Source organism: Thunnus maccoyii, chromosome 13 (genome assembly GCF_910596095.1).
Source record: "Thunnus maccoyii chromosome 13, fThuMac1.1, whole genome shotgun sequence".
NCBI classification, from domain to species: domain Eukaryota; kingdom Metazoa; phylum Chordata; class Actinopteri; order Scombriformes; family Scombridae; genus Thunnus; species Thunnus maccoyii.
Genome location: NC_056545.1, coordinates 24,194,541 through 24,218,550, shown reverse-complemented (window position 1 = coordinate 24,218,550; position 24,010 = coordinate 24,194,541). Strand labels below are relative to the sequence as shown.

The following is a 24,010-nucleotide window of genomic DNA, read 5'->3' as shown; positions in this document are numbered from 1 at the left end:
TCTGATTACCTTTAGTCAACCCTGTTGTTACATAGAAATGGTAAGTTGGAAAATCACTGTCATGTCAACAGTAAAGGATACCAAACAATGCCCTTGCAAATCAAAGTCATCAACTAAGAAATCACCTAATTAGACATTAAAAACAAGGACCTTCCATCTAATGTTATATACGTACATGCTATAATATACAAATGCACCTGTAAACAGATGCTTTAAAATAAATTGAGAGTCTCTTAGCAGCATGTAGTGATGTGGAAGGCAGATGTTTAAATTACACTGGAGACCTTGAAAATCTGAGTTTGATTTTGACACTTCACTTTGTGATGTGTAAGATGTTGAGCATCAAGTATGATTAGCTGCGTTGATTATCTTCCCTGTGTTTGATTGGTCCAGCTGTGCATCTGGCTGTCAGCCTGGGAGGCAGATTGATGTCAGTTATGGTCAATGTACCTATAAATCATTAATGCTCTATGTGAGCTTTGCCTATATGAGGGAAGCACCTGCTCTTAGAAACAATAATGTCATCATCACACTCCTTCATTAGATTATCACAATCACACATGCAATGAGGCCCAGATGGCAGATGAAGTATCAAACACACTGTAGCTCTTTCTGCGAATGGAACAAATCATTTCTATTCTTCAAATTCAATGTGTAGGTCTTGATTTGCATGTGAACCTAGCCACAATCAGAATGACACTAAAGCAAAATGATTTGAGCTATCATCACAGTCAGTGCACTATAGGCAAAATGAGGGAAAGAAGTACTCACGATTGCCTGCAGAGTGGGAAGATTGTGGCTCTGTGCAGGGAGTGGGAGGTGTGTTTCATTTGTATTTAGGAACAGCTGAGTTGTGAGAAGGCAGCAGGCTGAAATTAATTGACAGCAAAATCTGCGCCGGCTAAAAATACTGTTTATGTCACATTTAAAGGGATGTTTTTGAGAGCAATGGGCAACACAATTTGAACTGATCCCTAAGGTTCACTGAGCTAAGTGGTATTTGTGGATGCACTGACACTGTTTGACATGACTTATGCCAAAAATATTTTCATGTGAATGGGCTTGTAAAATTATATTTATTGAGTAATGTGTAAAATTATGTTTACTTGTGTGTTGCAAACGGGGTACGTGAGCACAACATTTTTGGATACACAATTTTTGTTGATCAACCTGTACTTGATAGGCAAACCAACTGAACAGACTGCAACAAGCTGGCAAGTTAGTGCTGTAAAATATATATAAAAAATAATTATTATGTGTAGTAATAGTAGTAGAATCAATATTATAGAACAGAGTATGGACAAATTACAAGAAAATATGGTAGTTACAGGGTTTAAAATAAATTATTAAGTATTATGAAGAGCATTAATTACAGTTATATTTTAAGGTTTACTACAAAACTGTTGAAGATAACCAGAAAATAATCACTTCCTTCAACAAAACTTATTTTGCAATATAAGTGGCATATCTGATAGCTTGAGATATTCTATATCAAGATTATCAATATGTTTCTACTCATTTTAAACAATGCCATATGAAATTTTGTGGTATTAGACATATCTCTGTAACTACAGTATATTCTTATCACAGTAAGCTCCGCTACCATCTGCTACAAAAAGGGTTCAACTACATGTGCTCGAGTTTTAACACTCATACAACAAATATAGGCGACTAAACAAGGCTTCAATCTTAAAGCTACTCTCAATAATTCTATATTAACAACGGATGAAATAACAAAGTGTACTGTGAAAGAGGCCACTCATAGCGATGAGCCCCGAGAGAATTATCACTCAACTGTGCAGTTCTATGAAGCATTTTAGCATCTCTAAGCTCACTGCTTTGGTTTTTACAGCTCCGCAACCTCACTGTTTAGGTTCAGTCTTACTGCTCAGCACTGAACGACACAAGCATTTAGTAGTTAAGAGACAGATATTTCCTCGGGTAGTTGGTGGAGACCAAAACAGAGCTAAAACGAGACTAGATGTTAGACTTGCATTTGTCAGGTGACCATAAACACGATTCAAAATGAATGCTTATGATGGTCCATGTCTGCGTAAATAAGCAATGACTTGTTCACAGGTCAGCCATGACAACTTTAAAATGTGCTCAGGGTTGTGAATGCTAATGCTAATGCTAGTGTGACGCATATAAATATCACATTTCTGTTTATGTTTTATGTAGTTCTAAAGAAGATAAATGTATTCGATTCAATTTTGCTGTTGGTTTATTTTAAGTTTCGATGGACTTTTATTCAGTCTTCATGGACTTGTTAATTTGTTGCAATACCAAAAAAGGTCAATAGGTGGCAGCAGGACATTGGACAGCTGACCGGAATTCTGTTTTGTGATCTTGTTGGCAGTGGTAAATCAATGCAGCAACAATGTTTTTTTTTATTTTTATTGTCTGCTCATTTAACCTTTTTCATAAGAACAACAGTTTGCATGGACGCATGCCTGGGACCTTCAACACTTGTTGAATGAATGCCAATTCAAATGAATGCTAATGTTGCTCAGTGTCTGCTGGATGTGTAAAGAGGCAGCTGTATACTAACACATACACCATTTAAACTTTTTTTAACCTGGAAATATGAGTGTTGTATTTACAGTTTAAAAATGTAATCTGTAGAACATAAATCAAATAGATTTTTTTATGGTGGCAGCATGTACAAAACCCGCTTTGTTTTCAGAATATTAAGAGCAAAATTAGTTTGTTTTGAAACCCTATTTCTATCTCCCTGAGACAAACGTTGTGAGTAACTGAGTAATGTTCATTAAAAAGGATCATCCAGTGCAAATGTAAATATGAAAAGTACATATTGGCAGGATAATCACAAAATAAATGTTAAATTCATAACTCCTTTTATTCAGTGTAAAATCTGTGGCTATTAAATGTGGTGATATTTACTACTGAATACTCTAAGTTGCTCTGCACAAGTAAGGAGCTGAAATTGGGTAGAACGTGCAAAGAAGCGTTTCCAGAAGAAGCGTTTCATCTCTCTTCCTGAGGTGAAAAATGTTCTCACTCTCTGAGCCCACGATGGTGGGCCTTTCCCCAGAGTTCATTAATTAGTTAATTAGTTAATTAGTCAGAACAGATGGCTATGCAACACAAATTAGAAGGCTCTCTGGGCCTGGAGCAGGAGGAAGGTAGGAGAAGGTGAGCCGAGCAGCAATCTGAAATCTCAACTGTCACCGAACCTCTGAACCAGGCTGTGTGCAGCAGACATTTTCTTCTCATTCACCCATTTTATTCCACAACGACGGGGCGCATCATAAATTAATACGAAAATTCCAGACAGTGTAACATTTGCTGGAAAAATGACGTGTATGTGTCACACAGGAGTCTAAACATAAGACGCAAACCGAAATGCAAGTGTGCTGTGGTAACACTGCAGGAGCATTTATTTGAATGAATACTTTGCATCACTGCAGATTTTAAAAAAGCATTTCTGACGGTTTATTTTTAGACTGTTCCCATCTCCCCCCTTCTGTTTCCTTTTCCCTCACTGTCTCTCTATGATTCTCCCTCGCTCATCTGTCTCTATTCCCTGCTCTCTCTTCTTCCCTCATTCCTGACTCCCTATCACTCTCTTAAAGGCGCAGGCATTGTATGAAATGAGGTTGGCATGAGTAAGCTTCTGTGTGTGTGTAAGTACAGGATAATACTAAAGATTAGGACATAAAACTATTAAAATACGGTATGCTTGTGTTTCTCACTTTGGCTCAAATTCACAGTGTCAGAGAGGAGCGCTATTAAAAATTCAGAGGGATGGTGCATTATTCATATATATATTTTACGCACGGCACGCAACCAAATAGCACACACACACACACACACACACACTTACACACTGTACATGCACAGGGAGAAATTGGTGTGCGCACAGGCAAACATGCATGCTGATGCTACACAAACATACAAACACACATACACACTCACACACACACACATAAGGATAATCGCCTTAGTACAGTAACCCATTTAAAGCACATCTGAGAGTGAGAGAGTGTGAGAGAGAGAGTGAGAGAGAGAGAGAGAGCACATATTCGCCCACATACCAAAATTTCCAACAATGTTAAAGGAATCCAGGACACTGCGTCATCCCTCATAATCATTCAGCAGGATCGCTCTCCACCTCTATGTGTGTGTATTTCGTATGTGTTTTAATGATTGCGTGTGTAGGTTTCAGCGAACTAAACATACTGTACAATGCATGAGTGCACTTCAGACATTTCAAACGTGAATCACAGCAACAATTTGGTAAGTAAACCGGGCCAGGGTTACGGTTTGGAATCAAGGTCGACGTGTCGGTGAAGGAAGCAAACAAAGACGCCTCCGAAGAAGCGTTTGGATCAGCGTGTAATTAAATATAACTTTCAGCTAACTTGATTTTCAAATTGTGAGCTGAATCTCATGCTCGACTTGTTAATGGTCACGATTTTGTCTGACAGCTGTAAAAAAGACCACATAACGAGCTGAAATGGAGCAGGATGAAGCCGCGGGTCCAGGTCCTCGTTTCACGAACTCCCAGTTTGTCCTTGTTCCCGTGCCTCTCCACTGGCACTGTCAATAACGGCCTAGATCATGTTACCCTCTGTTAATACTCACTGCAACTCTTGGACGGCATCCTAAACTACTCCCATTTCTCTGTTTATCATTATTCTGATATGTTGAAACAGGCGTGATGCAATAAACAAGATCTGATTACCCAACCTGGCAACCGCAATGACTGACACAGATAGTCTGTGTGCAAACACCTCCAAAAGATGACGGCAAATGTAAATACTCGAGTCCACTGATTTCCAGCAGCACAAGGGCTGGGTGTACACACACACACACACACACACACACACACACACACACACACACACACAAAAGGCAGCCCACACTCACAGGCCATGCAAGCACTGCAAAGCTCCAACAGAATGGACAAATAGAATACCCCTTAATCCAAAAATACACTGAAAGCAGCAGACACACATTTCAATTCTGTTTTCAATGGCTGAATGTACACCAAAGGCACTAAGTGGTCGACGGCGTCTCTGAAGTAGATTCAGATACTGGCTGTTTTCTCTGCAGAAGTGCACATTAATACAACAATTAATTAATTCATAAAATGTAATTTTCAGGCGAGGTGAACACAGTAAATACACTTGTTTGGGCTTTTTTTTTTTTATGAAATCCCTGCTACACAGAAATAACATTCAGTCAACAGTTAAAGGTTTAAGTGGTGAAGTCTGAGCAACTCTAATAGCACAAATGATATCTGAGGATTAACTAGACCTCATTGTGTACAATTACAAGACTGTGAGAAAACATTTCATAACTGTTCAAGGGTACAAAGGCTGTTATTGTACATGCACATGCTTCCAGGTCGCAGAGCAGTAAAAGTCTGTTAAAAAAAAAAAAAGCTGTACGTTAAGAGTTCCTGAAACTTCCCCAATACTGTGGTTCAGGTTGTTTTTTGTTGCGTAAAGCTTCAGGGTGGGTTTGGATTTGATTATTTTCAAATGTAATGTAATGAGAAATTTGGTTGATATTGGGTTCGGGTCCTAGGTTTAGCAGTTCCAGATATTTTAGGCTAGATCAAGTCTTAAAGACACCAAGAAACAGAGCCCAAAAGCATCTAAGGTGCTCTTACGAATCTTCTTAACCTTATATGTGGTTTCCCTAAAACATCATAACTTAAAGGGGCCATATTATGTTTTTTGTGATTTTCTATTGTTTAAATACTGTTATGATGTTGGATATCTATGCTAAACATGGTCAAAGTTCCAAAACTTGTGTTTGACATATGTAGAAATGCTCCCTGCTCTGAACGCTCCGTTTGTGACACTTTTTACAACCTTGCCGACGAGCTGACGTCAGATCGTCGTGCATGTCCATAAACTGCTGTCCCTTCCGTAGCCTTGGTTGCTAAGGTTGTTGCTAATGTTTTGTGTTGTTGTCCGTTTGTATATTTCAGATCAGTAGTGATGTTATGCTCAAAAGAGACTACTCGAAAAAGCATCAACCTTTTAAAGTGTTTCCATGCCTTGCTTCACCACGCCAAAAATCACGTGACCAGCCCAAACAAGGCCACATTATGTCACACTCGTATTGGAGAGGTGTCGGACTGGTTTTGGATATGGGGTGTGCTTCTCAAACCGCTCCAATATCTAAAAACAGAGCTGTAGACTCTGAGAAGAGAAAAGTGATCAGCTTTAATAATATAGACTTTATTGAACAAAATAACAATATAGAAAACAATAAGACCACTTAAATTCTGACTAACTCAGATCTAATTCAGCCACACAAGTGCGATATCAATAGTTGCCCAGCAGATATCTCCATTTTGACTCTATCAAATGCTTCAAAACAGTGAACCATTTTCAATGCAATTGCTTCATATTGATTCAGTGCTTCAGAAAGCTTTGTTTTCCCCATCACTATGGATCAGGCTTTAGCTTGAACATGTACAGATGTATTCAAGAAGTTGACATTTCAAGTTAAGACGCCACTTAAAATAATTGTAGATGAACAAGCGCCTCCTACCCACCCTGTTAAGTGATATTAGATATAAAATGACTAATGATATTTAAAACAGAAAAATAAATAAATAAATAAAACTGAATTAGTGCACACATTGTGGAACACAGTCATCCTCCTCTCCCTCTTTTCCATTAACATATGAATCTCTTCTGGCTGATGATTATGATGTTGTGTTTTCAGTTTCCAGTTTTCTTTTTATTTGTTGTGTGTGTTCCCAACATACTTACATAAAGTACACCGAATGTAGAATAACATTCACAAAGATGGCATATTCATAAAACTTATAGGAACAGTCTCTGCTTGATTTTAGTTTTAATATGTAACGTCTGCCTTGAGCTACAACCGAATCGATCAAAGTTTACTTTCTTAAATGAACTTCTACCCAGTGACATGAATCGTAAAAAAAAAATGTCCTTGATGTTACTTTAAAGTCTATTCAGAATTGTCTTCAGCACCACGGTCAGTCCATATTAAAAAGCTCTTGACGGCTTCTGCTTTGGGAAACGTGTGTAAAAATTTAAGAACATTCATAGAAACACTCGTAGAAAACACTTTTAAGATTGATCACTATTGGGAAACGGCCCAGTTTTAGAACTGCACAGAACTCTAGTGTGCATACGTGCTTTCATAGCACTGATTGGCACAAAATGTTTTTTTTCACTGTGTTGAGAAGGTCATTACCACATCATATGCTGTAGACAAGAAAAGAAACCTTTTTCTTACCTGTTTGTGCATACTGATGTTGCTTACATGTCCTGAAACACCAGCATGTCAACACTTGAAATAATTTTCGATGAGTGGGTGCTTTGTGTCAACAACTCAAATTTTTACAGTATATGCCATAACAGACGTAAACTGACCTTCGTATGCCTTATGATGTTAGCTTGGAGTGAGACAAATATAAGACCTACTTGGACTGCAGGAGCTTTCCCGTTCATGGACATTTTGTTCACAACTGTGAGTGATTTATGATTTGAAGGGGACACAAGTCATAATGCCTTCAAAATTGAGCTTTCATTTCTAAAACACATACAATATTTTGTTAGAATGCAACTGTAAAAACGTGTTTGGACATTTCAGATCTCTGGCACAAGGTGACATGTTTAATAATGTCTGTAAACATTTACATCAGGCTCATCCACTGCCTGAAAACGTGGCACTTACCAAGCACACCGAGCCGATAGTTCATGGTGACCACAATGACATTTCCATATGCGGCAAGGACGCTGCCATCAAACATGTTTCCTGAGCCCTCCATGTAGGAGCCGCCGTGGATGAACAGCATCACTGGCTTCTTACGACGATCCCGAATATCTGCATAACACAGACAAATAATGGCATCCGTTATTTTCATGTTCATTCTTTTTTTTTTTTTTTTTAATTCTTTACCACAATGTCAGTTCCTGTTCAGCTTAAGACTCCACAGGCAACAGGTAGTCTACCACTTTAATCTGACAGCTCTGGCTATGTGTAACTGCAGCAGTCCCCTAAGTAAAAAGATCCATATGCAGCATTTTCTATCCTCCTACAGTCAGTGATTCACTAGAAAAAAGAAGATGAAGATACTAAGTATGAAACATTTTCAGTAGACTGCCTTCAAGTTGGCAGCAAGTATTTCATGTCTGCCCCACTGGGTTTATCCTCTATATTTTATTCTGTGATGTCAGTTTTCCCCTGTCCTGTGCAGTGATGGTACCTTCCCAAACTGTTATTCCCCTCCATGTGTGGAGCAAATGGTGCAGCCAGTTCTGATGCCCTCTCTGTTATTGGTGTCTTTGTGCCCATCAGTGTGTTGCTATGGTTCACTCTGTCAGCCTGTGTGCCCCCCCACCCCCCGCCTTACCAAAACCCCCCTCTCGTAGCGTCTGTGGTATGGTCTGAGTGTCTGAGCATGGATAAGGCTGAGAGAGCTGCCAGTGAAGCCCAGTTAGGCTGAGCGTCTGCACTGTGCAGGGCCTGTGGATAATTTGTATGAAAGCCAGACCAAGTGGAAACATAAATAACAGCCACAGCATCTGTTTACCCTGATGAGCTTCAGCACTCAGAGATGGGGGAGACCGAGAGATAGGAGGAGAGAAAGAGAGATAAAGGGGGGTAAGACAGAGAGAGGAAGGGGATGAAAATAGGACAGCGTGAGAGAACTGAAGGGGGGGGGGGGGGGGGTGGGGGTGGGGGTGGTGGTAAAGACATGGATGTGAGGTTCACACCAACAACAACAAAAAAAAAAAGAAAAACATGATAGCGAGGATGAAAAAACATGAAATGTTACAAAGCAAGTCATACACAGCGAGGTAGGCTAATGAACACTCAAATTCACACAGGATTCACACCGTATTCATACAGACACACACACACACACACACACACACACGCATGCACGCACACAAAGACACACACACACACACACTCACACACACACACTCACACACAAACTCTTGCATAGGCAGCTGCGATGCTGAGTCGCTATGGAAACTGCTTCTCGCTAATAGAACTGCACCAGCCATTCCATTGCACCGACTCACTGAATGCCTGTTGCCGTGGTAACAAATTCTACTCACGTATTTGCACACCCGCCTGCATCACCACCTGAATCTCAGGTTACACATGCACTTGTGTGCGTCACTCAGTCGCACGCACACACACAGGCACGCACGCACACACGAGTGAACGCGGCAAAATGGCACATATGCCTTCGCACATGCAGGCATCTTTTATGGATCATACGAATGACACAAGCAGACCGTCTAAAAATAAAAATTTCAGTCCTGCACTCCAACGAGCTGCTCTTTTTCTTCTCTTCTCTGGTGTATTCTGAAGCTCTGCTGATTTCCCAGAGGATATGTAAACAAGTTCAATTATCCCAGCATTACCAGGACAGTATAGAGGAGTGACATGTCAGCGGGCCGTCATCATTTGCAAACGAAACCCTCAGAGAGAGGGAACTTATGCAATGACATGTAGCTGCCATTGTAAAGGCCCGTTCAGTATTTTTTACTGTTAAATTACTGCTTAAGTGCTGTGTTCACTAAGGCGTAAGCATAATTGATGTAAATCTACATGTAAAGCAACAAAATAACTTCCATTTAGAAGTTGTTTAGTGTTACTGTGTGTGCTGTCAATACGTCTACTAGTGACAGGAGTGTTTTTAAGAGGTGGTGGGGCGCCTCTTGTTTACTTTTGGATCATGGATGGTGTATTTAATAGGGTGCCTCTTTTCAAGCAAGCCTCTGCTCCACTAGCCTTTACCAGGAAATGCATTTTGCCATTGAGGCTGTCTTTCATTTGTTTTTCTATAAGGCTGAAACATGATAGTGGGGTTTTCTGAGTTAAATGGGTATTTAAATGTACTGATGTGCTGGACAGTAACATTTCAGCAATTTTAACTATGATAGATTAACTATTATGTCACCATTTAGCAACTACAGCTCTGTGGAGGTTTTCATAGTGCACCACTGGCTAAGACTCATTTACGCATTTAAAGGACAATTTTTCAAGTGTGTCTTAAAACAACAGTCAGGTTTTCCTCGCTGTAATCATTCCTCCTGTTCATACTGGCCATTAAAAGATCCCCTTCAAATGTGCTTTCAATGTAAGTGATGGGGGCTAAAATCCACTGTGTCCACACAGTCATTTTATGCAAAAATGCACTTAAAAGTTGATCTGAAGCTTATATGAGGCTTCAGCAGTCTGAGTTAGTCATATCAAGTGGATATCTGCCACATTTACAGTCTTTTTAGCATCAAATTCCCTTGATGTGTTTCCTCAGACAGTGTTTCCCTGTTGAGCTGCAGTAAAACGATTAACAACTAACGTTGAAAGATCTACTTGATTTGACTGATTTGGACGGCTGAGGCTTCATATTAGCTTCAGATAAACTTTTAAATACATTTCTGTACAGGAGGCGGCTTGTAGATTTTGGCTCCCATCATTTACATTGTAAGTGCCTTATGAAGGGATCTTCTAACAGTCAGTATGAACAGGAGGGATGATCACATCGAGAAAAACCTGTTTCAATATTCATCATTTCTGACTAATGATTTAAGAACTGAAAACTTGTGAACCTATCCTTTAAGTTGTTTACTTCTGAGAACACACATAGTTAAATAATAATAATCATAATCATATAGTGTTCAAGTACATCAAGGTTATTTCTGTATAAAATACATAGCAATAAAACTCAAACTGGGATATTTCACTCCAAAACTTTTTTCCTACTAATTCAGAACCACCGAAACCCCTCAAAAATTCCAAACTGAAATATTTGCTAAGCCCAATAAAGGCTAGGAATAAGCCTAAAAAACTAAATGGAAATTAAAAAATCCATTCATCTTGGAATAAAAGATAAAAAGCTCATGCATACCTACAATACCTTAATGAAAGGTGGAAAGGAAAAAAGTCCAAATGGACCTCAAAGAAGAAAACGTCTTGCGCACTATCTCATCACCTGTGCATGCTTTATTCTAATAACATTTTGGGGCTGCGAAACAGTGAAAACCAGTGATAAGAGATTTTTGCTACAGCAGCTAGAAATGCAGATGTCTTTCTTAAACACATATATGAGGCAGGTGTTTTGCTGAGAATACAGGAATTTGACTGGCTAGGCGACCAATGGCGATGACAACAAACTGATGATATTTCATCATCTGCACTTTTGGTCGATGCAATGGGGTCGCAGGGTGAAAGTGTTTCACTCAACAAGGAGCTCACTGTCTTTCCTGCCTACCTCCAAGACCCCCCCCCCCTCTCCCCCCACCTCACACCTATTCTCAATTATAACATCTTAACTCCCAATAGAAACTGCCTACCTCCTACTTTCTCATTCCTCTGGTCCTCTCTCATTCATCCTCCTATGGGAATCTCAATTGATTTGGGTGTAAAAGTTTTTCTCCTGACACAGCACTTGAATGTTTTTGCACCCAAACCCACACCTGAGCGGTGCAGTTTCTCGCAAATAACTTTTGAAAAAATAAGATGCTAATAATAGTATTTTTTTCAACCACGTTTTGGAACCTGCATCCAATCCATACCTAAGCAATTAAGTGAGGAATTCAGCCCTATCCGAGCCCTTCTGATCCTGTCAAGATCCGTCAGGTGTCGGCATAAATGTCAAACTCTCTCACCCACCCTCTCACTCTCTCTTTTTTTTTTCTACATCTCTCTCACTTTCAAAGCTCTATAAATGTCATTTCATCATGCACTTGTCTTCATTATGACTCCCCCCCCTCCACCACCCCCCCTTCTCCCCCTCATTGCCCTCCCCAGTACTCTCGCAGTGCTCAGCTTTTCCTTTTCTTTCATCTCTATTCTATCATTCCGCTCCTCTCTTCGACAATCCTGCATGAATCCTTCCTTCTGTTTTCACCGTTAAGAAACCACACAATTGGATTAGCTACATCTGTCTCTTTTTAAACCAGAGCAATTAGAGATGCAAGGGAGAGAGAATTGAATACCCAAATAGCACAGAGCTCAAAATACAAACACACACACACACACACACACATATTGGCACAAATTAGAGCACAAGCACTCAGGCGTAGATTTGCACATGCACTGTGCTCGAGTAGACCCGCATGCACAAATGGAGATGTAATGCACTCTATGTGTGCAACATGCTATGTAATATACAGTATGTCTGGGCACGTGTACAGAAACAGATGCACATGGTGCCTGCATAGATTTTGGCCGCATCAGTAAAGAGTAAGAGCGTCTCCGTGTGACTGCAGTCAACTTGATAATGATAATGCAGAATCCTACTTTAAAAATGAGGAATTGGAGAAAGGCTTATAAAATTGTGACAGCAAATTAGCAGTGGTACCATGTGTGGTAAAAAAAAAGGAACTTAATTACAGGAATAAAAGGTGAAAAAGGACTAAATATTGATTTTCAGTGATGCATCACATAGGATAGTCAGCGTGTGGTTGATCAACCACATAGCAACCAAGAAAGGAAACTCAATTTGCTTTCTGTGCAAGCATCCAAAAAGCAGCATTTTAGCTAAATGAGAAGCCATGACAGATCTGCGTGCAGTTAACGATGGTGAAAATGCATCTATTTCCTGTTTATATGTCTTACATGTAAGAACAGTGTGATGTGCACATAGAGTGATGAGTGTAAGGTGATTATTAATAAGGATACAAACAAAACAACTCCCATGAAGATTGAAAAATAGAGCACAAGGAGGAAAAAAAAACAAAACATGCAATTAAAATACCTTCATCCCTCGGTCTGTTCATCGTAGACTCGTCATGTTTTTTTGTGAGCGGACCTAAGGTTTAGAGAAATGGAAAAGGGAGACACAACAGACAAAAATTCAAGAAGATTGCATTTGCAGAAAAAGAAGAACAAGAAAGGCTTAAAAAGAGAAAAAAAAATGCAACATCTTACACTCTGTTATTTTTCAGGGACTGTACAGCTGAAGACAAAATGTTTACATGGATTATAAGCTGGTTCCTGAAAAGATAACCCCCAAACTCATCTGTTTTAACTACTTAGGATCTTGTCACGGACTGCCTCGTAAATGACCCCAGAGGCCACTTCTCCTCAACCCCTTCTCCCAATCAGTCCTGACACACTGCTGCTTTGTAAAGAAAAATCAATGGGCAGAATCAAGCCATCACTCTTTTTCGGGTCAGAAAAAGGAACAGAGCGCCAAGATACTGTGTGTCCTGCTCCCTCTCAGGTCAGTGTTGCAGTCCTAAAGCAAAAGTCCTTGCACGAGACTACTGTATGCTGTCAAAACAGGGCAGGCCCAGATACTCACTCCAGAATCCATGTGACCACGTATGCACATTGTGCACAGAGTAATACTGACATAGAAGCTGAAACGTGCTGGCTCTTTCCTGCTGCTTTCTGATATTTACACGGCCTGCGAAGGCTTGTGACAGGATTCCCCTCACCAAGGTCAAAGAGGAGCCCTACATTAAGCTTTAATGGTAACACCAGTTAAATGCTCCATAGGGCGCAGCCAATAACAAGCTTTTATCACAGTGACCGACCAACGCCCTGACGTGTCAACCCCTGTAAGTCTTAACTGATAAGGATCCCATTAATTTGTTTTTTCTTGGTGTCTGTCAGTGGAGCTTTCCATCAGCCCACAACTTCCACTGTGTTTTGTGTCGTTCTCAGTCACTGTCTACACACGCACGTCTTCAAGAAAGCCATTAAAACACACTCACGTTCACACACCCGCAGCCCTGCACACACTAAACGTACACACGCCACACAAGGCATGTTAACAGTGCCCTTATGATCTGTTGCTGTACTCCTCATACCCTCCCAGCAGCATGCTCCCTGCTCTCCGGCGGGGAGGCGTTGCAGTCTTCCATTTTAAAGAATACTCTATGTTGGGTTGCCAAGGGGTTTATCACTTTGCCAGTGCGCTGCTGACATGTCTGTTTCTACCATTCCGCTGTAAACCTCGCAGTGAAGTGACGAGATATACCCTTTTCACAGAGCTTTGCGTTTATTGATGAAGGAGACACTTGGCATCGCTGCACTCCGCCATTATAATGCTGCATTTTCATCCGGCCCTCTATATGAATGTGGTTTCCTGATATAAAATGTTTATCTTCCGTCTAAATGGAAGAGGATCAATGCTGAATGGATTTACTGCATCCTCCCAGTACCACCATGCAGGCGCCTGATCCAGAAAGAGCTTCCTGCCATAGTTGGAGATGGTACAGTAGTTGGTTGTGGGCTACAGAGCAGACAGGTAGACAGACCGGTAATGGATAGAAAGGCACATTAGTCCACCGTCTTGTCAGCACTTCCCCACTACTTAGCACCACTCTAAAACCACACCTCGCCCGCTTAATGGAGACTGCTCTGATTTCATTCGTTTTCTAATGTCTAATAAAGAGCTAAACTATAAGTGAGGATAATCTGCACTCAAACAGACAGTCATGCTGTGTAACGGCCCGCCAGACTCCACCAAGACACTTTAGATGGGCATCATACCGAAACAGAAGTTGGAAGCATGTGTGGTGTAGTTTCATTAGAAGTCATTGGTGTGCTTAAAGACAATATTAAGCTATGCAGATTGATTTTACAAGTTTATAAGCAATAAGGGCTAGTGGGATACAATTTGTATTGGTGTAGTTATAATCTCACGAACCATATTTAATCACACTGTACATATAGAGGCACAGTAGAAGAATCATAATCATACACTGGAGAAATTTGAGTGTGTTTGTATTACATGTCATGTTGCTTGGGTCTGCATTAAAGTCTTCACCTTTTAGAAAAAATACCCTCTGGAAGAGATCAAGAAATAAGGGTGTAAAATGACTAAGAATAACTTATAAAATAAGAGGCCAGAAGACAACTGGACAATAATGGTATAAAGTGATTCCCAATACTTATATATAAAAAATTGGACACAATCAGGAAGAATTATGTGGGCCGGGATATGCCCACAAACAGCTCAAAACATGGTCTGAAGAGTTTTTGCCAGCAACGAGTGACGAGGAAAAAAGTAACATAATAATTGGTCAAAAATTAGGGAGGCTGGATGATAAGGTGTGGCCTAAGCTGACCCAAGGACATAAAAACAATGCCCCAGAGAAAAACCTTTGGAGCGATTTGATACTTTATAAAAAGTGCTACTCGTTCCCCTTTTTTGCCGGCATTAAAGAACACTTTGCTACTTGGACCTCTGACTCCCTTTTTATTAAGAGAGAGTTTCTTTTTGCTCTGATACATTTTTCTGCAACAATTCGACACAACACATGAATATGTGGGGAAAGAAAACAAATTCTCAGTATGTTTATGTATAGAGCTGTAACTAAGGATTATTTTCATAAAATGTCAGAAAATACTGAAAAATTCTTACAACAATTTCCCTGAGCCCAAAGTGAAGTCTTGTTTTGTCAGACTTACAATTGAAAAACCCAAGGTATTAAAAAAAATGAGAAAAGCATCAAAGCTTCATGTCTGAGAAGCTGAAATTGTTTGGGATTTTTCTTGATGTATGACTTAAATGATTAATCCATTATCCAAATTTTTGTCAGCTATAGTTTTCTGTTGATCCACCAACCAACTGACGAATCGTTTCAGCGCTGGTTGTTCATATTGTGGCATTGAGAGTCAGCATTGCCACAGCCTAATGTTGCTAAGATTGTAGGTGGTTGTTATTTAACTGCTTGGTAAAAGGTTAATAAATAACAAAGAAAAAAATGAAATAAGAAAGTCTAGATTATTAACTTTTGAGAAAGAACCTCAGAATTCAACAGTGAAAAAAGTAGACTGAAACCAAATAAGAACAAGCAAACTTTTTAGGGTAAAAAAAAAAAATCTTTCCCTTCTGCTCTAGCGGAGAGGCCTGCCGGTAGACTGACACATGTCACATGATATAAAGGGCGACTGGTCAGTGAAATACATTGGGCTACGCAGGAGCATTTAGCTTGGGTTGTCCCAGTGCTGTTTGACCTAATGCAGCTCCATCTCTCAGTCAGCAGTGTTTCTGTTCGGTTCAGTGAGCTAGTGGCCGGAGCGCAAGCTGTCTCCTGTCCCTCTCCATTTCCTCAGTGCAGTAAACGGGAAGAAGCTGCAGTATGTCATGTCTGTGGTGGCCTGTCTGCTTGACAAGGTGTCAGACACAGCTTCGGTTCAACCCCCTGCTTCCAGGCAGCAGGTCCCAGCACATGCAGTCCTCTCCCTCCCCGCTCTCCATCTCCCCAGCCTCCAGCACCATCTTCGCCTGTACCGTCCTGCCTCCTGAAATATGGTTTTTAATAAAGAGCACGGTAAATGGCTGCTCTAGCGGCAATAAAAATGAAGGATCTTAGGCCCTTGGCTGAGGAGTGTCTTGAGGAAATAGGAATGCAGTGAGACAGTGTTCTTGTCTCGCAGCCTGGTCGCGCAGGAGAGTTCGGGCGGAAGGAGGTGGGGAGCAAGAGAGAGATAAAGAAAGAGCGTAAAACTCACTGTTCAATCCAAGAGAACATTTGTTTTATTTACATTATTCTAAGGAGTTGTTTGAATTTCATTTTGAGTTGAGGAAGTAGCAGGCTACATAGTGGCCTGGTGGAGAAGGGCACTGAGCTCATTTGCATTCAGAACAGTGATCCCTTCTACCGCCATCTGCATAAAGATGGAGGAGAGAGGAGAGGAGAGAGGACAAGAGGCAGGGATGGATTCAGGGAGGAGAAAGCAGGAGGGGTGAACAGATGCAGAAAGAAAAGAGAGCTGTGACTTTTCTTTTTTTTTTTTTGTCTAAAGAATAACACAAAGTACATGCTCAGTGAGAGTGTTTCTGGGTATGAAATAGATATAGCAGATAGGGGCATGACTTATGGTAGAATGGAAAGATAATATGTAATATTCTCTGGAGATTAAATGTGTCAAAATCAAATCGTGCAGGCCAGATCTGGCACCAAGAGATTTTGATTCAGGCTGCATATGAATCTGTGCTGCCAATTCATTTTGGACCACCTACATCCGTCGTGAGTGGGAACGCAACTCTTCGCTGCCAAATCACAGCACAATACATCCACCCTTTAAACATGCCCGACCATCACTCACCAGCACCGAGTTACTTATGAGCTAAAAACGCTTAATCTAGCTGTAAAAAAATCTGTAAAAAAAAAACAAAATCTGAAGGAAGGCGATCTCAAGACAGGCGGGAGACCAAATAGTCCTTGGCATGTTCTAGCCATCAGGACAAAGTCTTCAAGATATTTGAGGAAATTACCAGTTGCATCTTCCAGCAAGAGGAATGCGCTGAGGTTTTAAAGCAGTTGGTATATGAGGGGGATGCAAGGTGAACGTGGATATGCATTCCCCTGTGAAAGCCTTCCAAACAAAACAGCAGAACTAAAGGCATTTAAAGCTGCTATAGGTCTGACATAACCGCAAGTCTAACACCATGTAAACAATTTGAGGGATTGTGACAACGGTTATACATGTGAAAATGTAGTGTGTTTGATTTCAGGGGCACTTCACTCTCCTCTAGTCTCTATTTCTCTCTCACACACGCACACATACGGTAAAACATATCCTTGGGGACAGCATCAGCCTTGTGTAAGCAGTGACCCCTGACAATAAGTGACAGATTTCTGACAAGCAGACAGATGTAAAATCGGTTTCACTCATTTGCACACCTTTTCCCCGGGGGATAAGACAGGAGACACCATCCGTTCAGTGAATATGGGATATGTTTAGTGTACAGCATACATACTGTAGCTCCTGTTCCACCCATGTACCATTCACATTACACTAGAGTTATACTTCCACTAGCTTATGGTTTCAGATTTAGTGTTAAAATACAACAATGTTAGTTGGAAAGATTGCACACCACTCTTGACTAATCCAGAGCTTGACTTCATATGTGAGCAGCAGCAGTAATGCATAAACATGTGTTGGTTGAGTACTCTCTTCAACTCTCAGGTGAGCCCATTAATCATAGACTTTTTAACATTTTATCATTAGACTTGCTTTCTATCGTCAGTAGCATATGCTCTGCCTCCAAAGTTAGACTTTGATCCTGTGTTCTTTTACCTGCCCATCTGCTTTTTCAAACGCTCTCCACAGGATCATTAAAACACGAACACCCAGATAGCCCAAGTAGAGGTGAAGGTTTTGCCTTATGGTGATCTTGAGTTTTCGGCTAATTTCGCCCCGAGAGGCCGACACAAGGTTGTGTTTGGCCATGTATTGTATTTGTTTTATTTTCTAACTGCAGCACTAACGTTAGAAGCTTTCATTACTTTTGATTTTCATCTGACCTTATTAAAACCCAAAATGTAGAAAAGTATTAATGTGTTAATAATAATAATAATAATAATGATGAATAATGAAATGTGTTATATAAGGGCTATGCATGAATATATATTCCTTTTGTTTGGCAACAAGTCATTCAAATGCACAGTATGTTATCTCACATTGTGATGTTACTTATGTTAGACCAGCTGTTAGAGCTCTTATGAACAAACTCTGGTAAAACTCCAGTAACAGAAATCAGAAAATACTTATTTGGGATATAGGAGGGTTAGTGCTGCGTAAAAAGTAATGTCACAGACATAGAGCATATGGAAATCCATTCTGTTTACCCATAGTTTACAGCTGGGGTCTCTGAGACTCCAAATAGAAGCTGTGACATGTTTGAGAAGCAGATTTTTGAAACATGTCATCAGTTCACGATCATCATCGTAAGCAACTCTCATAAAATGAGTTAATTAAGTGATAAAACAACATTATGTATGTCATTAAAGGCTTCACCAGCTCAGTTAACAGTAATGTAATATATGTAAATGTGAATGTTAGTCTTTCAGATAAGAAGATAAAATGATAAAAATATAAACTTCCATTTTCATATATGCTGTGGATACTGTGAAATCAGGGTAATTTATAAATCTTTAATATAAGCTCTGACTAGCTTTAGCACTGTTGCAGCAAATCTGTGATCAAATCTGATAATATGATCCAACCTTGTACAAAACAGATGAAATGGAATAGTTAAAATATGCTGGTTGTCCTTACTTACATTATGACCAAATCGATCAGTGGCTTTATTGACCACGAAGCGGTCAACAAACCTGTAGTAGTTATGCTAACTAGCTAGGCTACGCGAAAACATCTGTGTGATCAATGCAATTATCTGTAGTGGCTTTTGAGCAACACTGTATTAAAATGGAGTAATGTTATTAATTTGACAAATTCTACAAAGAAGAAATTAGTAGAATGTAAGAAACAACAGATTAATAGAAAATAGTGTTATTGGAAAACATTCTCGATGCAGGGACTTGTGGACTCCAGATCTTCTCCTCTACTGGTTGAAGTTGCAAAATGTTAATGGTGTCAGTGAGTCACTGTTTGATTTAGAGCTTCACTTTGTACAGTCACAAGAATTAATGACTTATCTTGCATTGCTCATGCAAAAGGTTAATATCGGCAAGCCAACACAATTAATATTATTAAGATATAATATTCAGTCAAGCTAAAACGTAGCATGTTGCAATGTGGCTGTAACTGGTACACAAAGCAGCTAATTACTAGAACATGTTCTGTATGAGTTTTGAATATTTGATAACATGCTAGACTTAATTAAATATGAGCAATAAAAGTATAATGTATCTAACTGCTTAACAGAGTATTAGCATCAGGAAGATTGTATACGTGGATACTGTATACGGAAGAATATACATCTGGAAAAACCATTAGTCTCAATAACCAATAGTAATTGAGACTGACATTAACACAAACCCAGGGGATTATCGGAGAATATATTCTTTGGTAATCTCCTGGGTGTCTTTTGGCTCACGCTATAGAGGTTTCCTTCCACAAAATCAAATCCTTACTAACTTATTAAAATGACACTATTACAAAGGAGTACTGGAGTATACTGACACACATATTAAATTTGAAAACGAGTAGAAAAGTACACGCTGTTCTTACACTTTGAATAAGTTGAGCCAGAAACTTGACTTTTCTCTCAGTTTGATGCAAAGAGGGAGGATTTAACAGATCTAGGATTTCACACTTACACTGACCTTTTTCTGACCCATTCCAAATGCAGTATGAGTATGAGAGTTTAATCTCACTCACCATCTTCAGTGGGTACATAAATGTTGAGGTAAAGGCAGTCCTCACTCTGGTTCTGAACATAGGTTGCTGCAGCATCCAGGTTGTCTGTGAACCACACTGGTAGCATGATCTCAGGTAATACCCCATGCACGTTCTGGGGACACACGGGTGCAAAATGGGTGGCATTGCGAATCTCCTGCCAGGAGCCTGGAGCTTCAGGAGGCTGGAAGCGGCGCTCACCGATAGGTGCAGTGGCGTATGGCACACCTAAGTACTGTTCCACGGGGCCCAAGATCTCATTGTTGAGCTCCTTCCTGATACCACGTATCTTCCCATAGGCTGTGGACACTATGGGGTGTTTTAGGTCAACCCGTTGACATGAGGAAAGGGTCAGGTGTAGCACTAGTCCCAAGAGCCACACCAGACAGTGATTAGCAATCTGCTGAGAAGTATAATGACGTTTCCCACCATAGCCTTGGTGGCTGGCAGCATTGAGAGGAAAAAACAACATGTCCAAAATAAAGGCTCTTTTAGTCATATCACTGGGACTTCAGCTGAGTGTAGAGAGGGATCACAAATTCAGTGGGTTATGGGATATAACAAAGGCAAAAAGAGGATTTGTGGAAGGGGGCAGGTTAACTGATTTCCTAAGGTGACATGGTGAGGTGGTGGAATAGGTAGCATTCTCAGGTAGGACTCTGTGGTCTCATCCGACTTCTTCTGTAGAACTCCTGATGGGTCCAGAGCTGCAGTCAGGAAGCCAATTACACCTGGAAGAAACAGACAGGTTGCAGGAGTCAGTGTATGTGAATAGGTGTGTCTTTAAGCCCTGTCAGGCAAGAGTTGATTTTACAAAGGATGAAGTGCCCATTGAAACAACTCAAAAAAAAAAAAAGAAAAGGAAAAAAAAGGATAAATGACACTAAGGGACACCAAGGGTTAAATCTGTTTTGTCATGTGATTTAGTGGTCTTATAGAAGATGATCGATTTAATGTAAAAATGTTTAGTCGGTGACAAATTACCCCCTTGTGGTAAAGTTGTTTTACTAAATACCACTGTGACACCATATGTCTAGTACTGAAATCATCCAAACACCAATGACGCATCTACACAGAAGCCAAATATGCAGACAACATGCACACAACCAATGGCTCAAAGCAAACCGAGCAACTAATGAGCAACAATTATTTATTTTATAGGTGAATAATCAACGCATTGGTCAAATGAATTAAAAACTCAACATATGTACTGCAGTGGAATCCACCTGCAATGTTTCATTTACCTGAAATCAGCAAACGTTTATTTGACAATAATTTAAAAACGATTTAAGCCTAATGTGCACCTGACGTAATTCATTCCTGGTTGGCAGCAGATGACATAGCAGCAATAAATTATTGAGGACATCATCACCATTAAATATGGACTACTGGATCATGTCTCCACCTCGAATGAATTTATACAAGTCATTTGTTTTTGTTATGTAGTCACCCAGTGTTGTGTATTATGTACTTATGCAATATTTCCAGAGATACTGTACACTAATAGATTTGTATACAAACTGTATGATGATAAATTCCTCAACAACTTTGAATTTCATTTGACACTTTTCAACTTGAATTGTTGAAATGAAACATGTTTTGCTCGTCTTATAGAGGTTACCACGACTACAGGCAACCCCTTTAAATGTTGTCCTATTTCACAGGCTTCACTGCTGCTGATAAAGTAGTGCAGCAGAAATGGTGTCTTAATTAGGACATATAAATCTTCACTGAGTATGAAAGCACCTGTAAATTTGCTACTGTGTGGCATTCGTCAACAGAAGGGCATTTATTGTATCCCTTGCTTAATTTATCTTTAATGCTAGCTAGCCAGCTCATTTCTACTTAATCACCAGCTGCCATGGAAAGTGACGTGCATGTGGTTTTCGCTGTTTCTATTTATTTATCTTTTCTTTTGTGAAACCACAATGCCATCTTACTGTAATATCAATATTGACTCACAACATAAGTGGCATTTGTAGACTGCATTTTATCACTGCTTTTCATGATAAGTAGTAGTTGTTTGACCAGTTATGCTAGGCTCTGGGGCTTGTTTAAGCCAGATTTACAAACACAAACACGTGCTGCCTTCACTGTCTTGTATCTTGTGATTGTGTCTGGAGTCCATTTCATAACTGACATCCGAATGTGTCTCAAATTCAATTCCTGTCGGATGTCAACTTCCACAACACTTCTGCAAAAGCGGCTTGTGTGTTGCCTCCCTAATGCATTTTGGGTGCAAACACTCACAGCTGCATTTAGAGTTGTAAACTTGCGATCACATCACCCCGGGGACACTGGGGTGCTAACTGTGGAAAGATCCAAAGGTAGAAATTTAACAAGTTAACATAGTTCATTACTGAAGTTTTATTCTTTTATTCTGCCTTCTCGTACTCTCAGAAATACTAGAAATGAAACATGAACTCCAAAATGTCTGAAACAATGAAGAATTTGGGTTTTGCAATTATTATGTGGGAATGTGAGCTTCCAATGAACATGTGAAGGCAGAGTCACGTGTCTAGAAATACTTTGTCTGATTGCAAAAATGTAATTTGTGGTCCAAAGGGAAACTTTTTCAATGACCATGGTGTAATGTGGCCCCAGCTTCATATTTTCGTCTTGCAGATAATTACAGTACTTTGAAGTGTAGAACAATGCTCGTCTTGTAATTAAATTCAACCCACAGAGAACACAAATAAATAAAAGAATGTTCACACATCAGTCTGAGGAGTGAACAAGCTAAACCTTATTGGCCCCGCACCCTTTTCAGCCATCCACACTGTGTCAGAGTTAGCCTTTTCCTCTCAACTCAGTTCAGTTGGTTCTTGCTTCCACATCATTACAGATGAATGGGCAGTGCTTATCTCACTCTGGCTTTGGGAGACGGAGTCGTTTAGGTGTGATAAAGGCTTTATGTGGCGCTAACTGTTGGTTGAATGCCACCTCATCCGTCCACCCTCAACCCTGCAATATCCACACTCCACTGCCAGCCAGCAGACACAAGGGATGATGGTAAAACGCAGCAGAAAGATGGCGTGCAATATTACAGGATGTTGAAAGTTAGATGTGAGTGGTAGCCTGCTTTCATGAGGACAAAACAGGAACAAGCTGTCTGGAAAAATATTTGATTATTTAAGACCCTCTGAGTGACTCAGTTTTCTGACAACTCTACACATTCTGGTGAGGTGGTAAAATTTGTCAGGACACTCTGAATTGTCATCAAAAAGAACATTTAGTGTACATACATAGTCAAGCTGAAAATCAAACTTAATGTGAATCATACATAGTACATGTTACCCTAAACAAGATTACACTAAATAGAGAAGCCAGTGCTCTTATTTTGGAACAAGAGAGACAGTCCCTCCAGGAGTTTTTTTGTGATTATCGTGGCCAAAAATGCTCAATTTTACAGCAGCTTTTCTCAAAACTTGTGATACAATTTGTGATATTTTATGCGCTCTTTTTAAAGTAAAATTGTAGGAATCGGGCAAAATTGCAAGCAAAGGAAAATAATGTGATTTTTTAAAAACTACTACCAATGAAGAATCATATGTACTCACTTGCTTTGATAAAAAGCATACTGCATATCACAGAAAGAACTATATTTCAATGCTAATTTTCAAATTTATTTTCAGAACATGAGAACCATGAGCTCAAGGGAAAATATGGTACTTGAGTTCCATTAATAAGCCTTTATTAAATAAACTTTCACCTCAACATTAGCACAAAAGAAAATCAGTCAATAATGCCATTAAAATAAATCCATTAACATAAAAATATAATTTCATTTTAAAGTGCCCATTTTTATGTTTGAGAAAGATTATGTCCATCTTTGCTGTCTGAACAACACATTAACTTGTATATCTGACTAACTGAATGCAAACCAAAGGCATAGTGCAGATTAAATGAAAAACAGTGC

General features: G+C 39.8%; 1 protein-coding gene across 1 annotated transcript in view; it reads right to left on the bottom strand.

Annotated features, from left to right (window-relative positions):
* The window catches only part of nlgn2b (neuroligin 2b), a 125,333-nt gene that overhangs the window by 14,172 nt on the left and 87,151 nt on the right, over positions 1-24,010 (bottom strand). Inside the window, exons 4-6 of the mRNA XM_042430809.1 lie at positions 20,074-20,822; positions 12,743-12,796; positions 7,696-7,845 (exon numbers count right to left, since the gene is read on the bottom strand). Coding sequence (XP_042286743.1) covers positions 7,696-7,845; positions 12,743-12,796; positions 20,074-20,590 — 721 coding nt within the window. The 5' untranslated portion in view covers positions 20,591-20,822. The remainder of the gene's footprint in view (positions 1-7,695; positions 7,846-12,742; positions 12,797-20,073; positions 20,823-24,010) is intronic.